General features: G+C 35.0%; 1 protein-coding gene across 1 annotated transcript; it reads left to right on the top strand.

The window, feature by feature from the left end:
• The first annotated feature begins 250 nt into the window (after window positions 1–250).
• LOC120349124 lies at window positions 251–2,207 on the top strand. Its single transcript, XM_039419085.1, has 3 exons — window positions 251–1,064; window positions 1,142–1,372; window positions 1,488–2,207. Exons 1-2 carry the CDS (start codon window positions 388–390, stop codon window positions 1,254–1,256), a joined length of 792 nt encoding a protein of 263 aa, XP_039275019.1. The 5' UTR covers window positions 251–387; the 3' UTR covers window positions 1,257–1,372; window positions 1,488–2,207.
• Window positions 2,208–6,688: the final 4,481 nt, after the last annotated feature.

Raw genomic sequence — 6,688 nt, 5'->3', positions numbered from 1 at the left:
GTAGCAAATATTGATGTGTCAAAAATCTGTGTTCAAGAGTGATACTAATTATTGCAGGCCTTATGTTTTATATATTTGCCAAAAAAATACATACAAGTTTGGTAACAACAGGCATTATAGCCCAAAACTGTTCCCGATTCAATATCTCAAAGTACTTCATAATATTATCAAGTGAAAAATTGAAAATGAGAAATAAACCAATAGAAAATTTGTTTGCTTTGTTGCTCTTGTAGCAAAGATTGCCATAGCAAATCTGTGTTGAAGAGTGATACTAATAATTGAAGGGCTTTTACTGTTGACACCAAATGAATCTCCCTGTCGCATTGCAGGTTTGTCTGCCATGTTTGCAACAAATCTTTCACGTGGAAGGCCAACTACAACGTGCATATGGCCTCCAAACACCCCGACGTCGACCGCAGTGCCTACTATTCATCTTCCTCATCCTCTTCCTCATCAACATCCGATCATCACACGTTCCATCCTCCGCCACATCAGCTGATTGAGCAGAAGACCTTCACCGACCTTGACTCGCCCGAAAATCTGGAGGCCAACCGATCAGCTGCTGCTTCACCGTTTGTCGTTGAGGACCAGAAAATCCAAAATGGCGGCTCATTTGTCACATCTGACCAGAAAATGCAAAATGGAATGCGTGCCACCTGTGAACTGGCCTATCCGAGTCCAGCAGCCTACTCAATGCAGATGGGGAAGGATGCCTGTGAATCGGTCTCGTCTGCCAGCAGGATGATGCCCAACTGTGAATCGGTCTCATCTCCCAGTAGATTGATGCCCAATTGTGAACCAGTCTCGTCTGCCAGTAGGATGATGCCCAACTGTGAATCAGTCTCGTCTGCTAGTAGATTGATGCCCAACTGTGAACCAATCTCGTCTCCCGGTAGATTGATGCCCAACTGTGAACCAGTCTCGTCTGCCAGTAGGATGATGCCCAACTGTGAATCGGTCTCGTCTGCTAGTAGATTGATGCCAAACTGTGAACCAGTCTCAGCTTCCAGTAGGATGATGCCCAACTGTGAACCAGTCTCATCTCCCATTAGATTGATGCCCAACTGTGAACCAGTCTCATCTCCCATTAGATTGATGCCCAACTGTGAACCAGTCTCATCTCCCAATAGATTGATGCCAACTGTGAATCGGTGTCCAATAGATTGGCAGCTAGTAGTGAAGCAATGAATTTGAGTGCCGCTCATCTTCAGATGTCAGCCTATCACAGCATGAACACACATGCGCTGGCTAGCTGAAAGCGATACTGGCTGTGAATCGGTCTTGGGTGATGATTTGTGGACTATGACTCAGTGTTAACTGGTCTTTAGGTAAATATTGTGTAAAGTGTCTGATTGTGAACTGTTCTTGAAACTTTCTATGTGTAACCATATCAATTGGGGAGAGATTAGCACAAGGTTACCTTATTTTCCTCTCCCTATCATTTATGTGATGTATACTTGTATATCAATCAATAAAGATCAATCAATAAAGCTTTGCGAGTGGCTTACTGTGAACTGGACTTCAGACAAAGCTTGTTCTTCAGGTAAATATTGTGTAAAGTGTCTGATTGTGAACTGTTCTTGAAAACAAGCTTTGGGAGTGGCTATTGTGAACTGGTCTTAAGACAAAACTTGTGAAGTGTCCCAGTGTGAACTGGTATTGAGATATGACTTAGAAAGTAGCTCAGTGTGATCTGGACTAGGTACAAACTTGTAAAGTGTCCCAGTGTGAACTGAGCTTCATATGACTTGGAAGTGGAAGTGGCTCAGTTGATCTGGACTTGGGACAAACTTGTAAAGTGTCCCAGTGTGAACTGGGCTTCATATGACTTGGAAGTGGAAGTGGCTCAGTGTGATCTGGACTTGGGACAAAATGGTCAAGGGGTCACTGTGAATTGGTCATGAGGCATAATTTGTAGACTCTGCATCAATGTGAACTGGCCTTCTCTGTCTAGTTCATTCGAAGTGTTATTTCATAAATCTTTCCAATAAATTTGAGCTCTACTGAGAGGCTTCTTATGGGGCGTTCATACATTCCCATTCTGTCAATGTGTGAACACTTCCATTAGAACCAATGCTATTCTATTTATGTCCTAACAGAAAGGAAACTTATTGGAACTTCAGTATCAATTTATTCATCTTTCTGTTATACAAGTTAGAAACTCTTGTATCAAAACATGATACGCCTGTATTATACTTCTGCATCAAAATTGATACACCTGTATTATACTTTTGTATCAAAACTGTATTATACTTCTGTATCAAAACTCGATACGCCTTTATTATACTTCTGTATCAAAACTTGATACGCCTGGATTATACTTCTGTATCAAAACTCGATACGCCTGTATTATACTTTTGTATCAAAACTGTATTATACTTCTGTATCAAAACTCGATACGCCTGTATTATACTTTTGTATCAAAACTTGATACGCCTGTATTATACTTCTGTATCAAAACTTGATACGCCTGTATTATACTTTTGTATCAAAACTGTATTATACTTCTGTATCAAAACTCGATACTCCTGTATTATACTTTTGTATCAAAACTTGATACGCCTTTATTATACTTCTGTATCAAAACTTGATACGCCTGTATTATACTTTTGTATCAAAACTTGATACGCCTGGATTATACTCTTGTATCATAGTATGTTGCTTTCTAGTGCGATATTATTGAGAAATTTGTGAAATGCATAACTGTGATCCACCTTTTGTGGGGCGACTCTTTTATTGAAGAGAAAAATTTTTGATGACATTACTGTGAACTCAACTTTCGGTATCTTATCTCAAGAGGGCGATCTATTCTGAATGAATTTTATTATTTTAATAAAACTTTTGTAGTATTCCTCACATGTTGTAATATCAGTATTAGTTTCTATTTCACAAATTGTAACATTTAAGCCCGTGCTATCGAATTAATTAATGCTCTGCTTAGCAGAAAATAAATAGCATTGCTACTTATGGCAGGTTTCACATAATAGCAGACTGCAATTGTGTGAAGATTCTCATAAGAATCAATGGTTTTTCAAAAAACGGATGCAGAAATCTCGTTAAAACTTGATGTTTTCAGTTTTATACTGCTAAAGAAAGTTCCTTGGGTCAATTGACTATAGTGAGGTCCACGTTATAATGGCAGTGTTTGATTAGCAATGGTAATGCTATCCTTGTCTATCATTCAACAAAGCGGATAGCGCTATCTCTTTCTCGCTTTTCTCTGTTGCCAGTTCGTCTTTTAACAAGGTTGAATTAATAATTGATTAACAAAATATCTCATCTTAATTATGAAATTATTGAGAAATATAATTTCGTGCTTAATAAAATGTAATTGATTATTGTAATCGAGAACAGTTACATCAATAAACCTGTATCAGCTACTGTCTATAGATGGCATTGACAAGACAGAGGATCGGCAACGTTGTTCTCCTACCTTTTTTCCCTGCCATTATAACTTGGACTTCATTATAGTTCCCCTTTCAAAGATATTTTCCTCATAAATAAATACCAAAATTCATTTATTTATAACTATTATTAATTATTTATGTTGTATTATTGATATTATTATTTAAAATGTGTTTCATCTTGCAATAACTAGAAATATAATGATAACTTTTTATGCATATCCCTGATGAATTTTAAAATTGTATATCCATCACAATGTAAATAATTGTAAACTAAGATCAAATTGTAACTGAAAGTTAAATTTTAAATATTTGTATCCATCACAATGTAAATAATTGTAAACTAAGATCAAATGTAACTGAAAGTTAATTTTAAATATTTGTATTCATCACAATGTAAACTAAGATCAAATTGTATCTGAAAGTATTCCTATATTATTTATGCGAACAAAGTATTATGATATTATAAATTTTAGATCAATATATTTGCGAACAAAACTGTTTTAATTCTTGTTTTTGTGCTGTGTAATGTTTTTCGAAAAGGTAGTACACCAAACGTCTATGTACTATTTTGTGAATGAAAATATATATTATATTAAATTATTTCTTTTCTATATATAATGTTCTCTTCTAAGGTCCGTATGCACAGTGTGAGTTTAAACCTGATCTGAACAGCTAGTGGATTAAATCAAGCCATAGTTAGATTTATTATAAAGTGTGAGCAGTATTGGATGAGTGGTATAATAATATTATGCTCGTATTATTTTGGTAAAGGTCCGTATACTCATAGCAGGTTAAACCGAGTTCAAGTTAATCCAAGATTTAGGCCCAAAATTCACCAAAAACGAAAACTAGGCTTAAGCGACAGTTGGTTTTTAGTCAGATGATTTTGAATTGGCTTTGTAATATGATTTTTTTGTTTATTGACCGAGCGAAGTGAGGTCTAAGATTCAAGTCGACAGTTTGGCATTTCTCTTAATGTTTATATGTTGCGCATTTACGGCGAAACACGGTAATAGATTTTCATGAAATTTGACAGGTATGTTTCTTTTTTAATTGCGCGTCGACGTATATACAAGGTTTTTGGAAATTTTGCATTTCAAGAATAATATAAAAGGAAAAAGGAGCCTCCTTCATACGCCAATATTACAGTAAAAATCAGACTATAGAATTATTCATCATAAATCAGCTGTCTAGTGAACAATACTACTCCCGTTCGAAAACATCGAACATCTTGAAAATGTATGTTTCCATCAACGTTGTAGACAGTTGCAGCCAGACCTGATAACAGCGCTCACACTCACATTCCGGGACGACACGTCACGGTACGATAGGACAGAAAGCTCTTTGTTTATTTAGGATTTTTTTAGACATTTTAAATTGATAAATTATTTATTAAGTTTGAGAAAACATAACAACATGTCAATGTAGTTTACTGAGCGCGAGGTCCACTGTTCACAGAACTACTAGTTCAGAATCAACTGGCGCTCAAACCAAGTTTTCTTTTTGCCGAATTCGGTCCTAAAGATCAGCTTGATCCAGGACTAATCTGTGTTTAACTTGATCCAGGGTTAACCGAAGTTCAACTTCACCTGGGTTAAACTATAGATAAAGGATAAGCATAAGACCTATATTTATTGTCTCTGTTTAAACCAAGATAATGCTCGAATTTATTTTAATGCGTTACCTTTCCAGTGTTACCTTTACCAAAGATTCAGTTTAAACTTGGACTGTGCATACAAGCCTCAATCTTATACATCCTTTTCAAAATTAGTTTCTGTATGATTTAGATATTTTTTCTAATTTTGAACATTGTTATTTGTGTATTAATCTAGGTAGAAGAAGAAATCTTTGATAAAAGATTTGACACTCACTTCAACTTGAAGTTTTCGGAAAACAAAAATAAGAAAACGGAATAGACGATGAAGAAGAAGAAGAAGAAGAAATGGTAGATAATGAAACAGTAAGAAAAGAAATAGAATATGAAGGAAGACCTAACCACAATGTAAGACGATTGTTTTTGCTCCTTTATATTAGGATATTCACTTCAAACCGCCATCATTTTTACATTGGATAATATCATAGAGAAACAATAGCGTAAGTAGATATCCCATGGTATAGGGCGTTTATGTCGCAACTTTTACTGTTATCCCAAGCCGATAGTTCACATAGTTCTTTCCTATGCTGTGTGACACTGGTAGTCTCTCATATTGTGCCGTTCATACACTCTCACCCCAACAAAACAGTAAAAATGACAATAATCGACAGTAATTGGCTTAAGAGAAACAGTAAAAGTTGCGACATAAATTCCTTATACCATGGGATATCTACTTACGCTATTGTTTTCTATGGTTCTAATATTCATTTTATAATATTGAAATTGAATCTGGTGGGAAAATCAACCTATTTTTGCCTTTGTTTGTTAGGCGAAATACATCTAGCATCTACAAGCTACGTGGAGGGTATTATCATAGAGAAAAGATAGCATAAGAAGATATCCCATGGTACAGGTCGTTTTGGTCGCTGGTAGTCTCTCAAATTGTGCCGTTCATACACTCTACCCCAACAAAATAGTAAAAGTTGACAATAATCGACAGTAATCGGCTTAAGATAACAGTAAAAGTTGCGACATAAATTCCCTATACCATGGGATATCTACTTACGCTATTGTTTCTCTATGATAATATATAGTTGTGAAAAATCGGGAGGTATAAAATTGGAATCGGTTTATCAAAATCAATAATAATTTATTATTGAAAACTAGAATATATATTCTAATATAAATATTATTGATTGAAGTGAAAGCATTTCTGCTTCTCACAGAGGTCTACAAAATCATTTTATTCATTTTTATTCTTTACTCACTCATTTATATATTTTTACACTTGTTTTAATCCTATTGAAATCAAACTATAACGCTTTCACCTTTATTTTGTTGCCTAACTGCTTCATTAATTACAATATCTTCAATTCTAAAACTATTTCACTATTTCTTTAACAAATTCACACTTAACCTGGATTTCATAATTCACCCTTAACAGTGAAAATATAATTAACATATGGTTTAAGGGGAGTATTCATACCCAGCCCGGCCGAGTGAGTGTGAATTATCCCGTTAGAATCTATGGAAATTATATTTTCGCTGTCACAGTTTTGCGCCAATCCAACGTTATTCTATGCAACATATTATTCAATAAAATATTCCTACTATGTTTGGTTTTGAAGCTTCTAAATTAAAACTCTACTTTGTGAAAATAATTAAGGACTGAAATTGTTGTGAACTT

The sequence above is a fragment of the Nilaparvata lugens genome, unplaced genomic scaffold (assembly GCF_014356525.2).
Source record: "Nilaparvata lugens isolate BPH unplaced genomic scaffold, ASM1435652v1 scaffold8395, whole genome shotgun sequence".
Classification (NCBI taxonomy): Eukaryota; Metazoa; Arthropoda; class Insecta; order Hemiptera; family Delphacidae; genus Nilaparvata; species Nilaparvata lugens.
The sequence above is the reverse complement of the archived record's forward strand: the minus strand, read 5'-3'. Positions and strand labels throughout refer to the sequence as shown.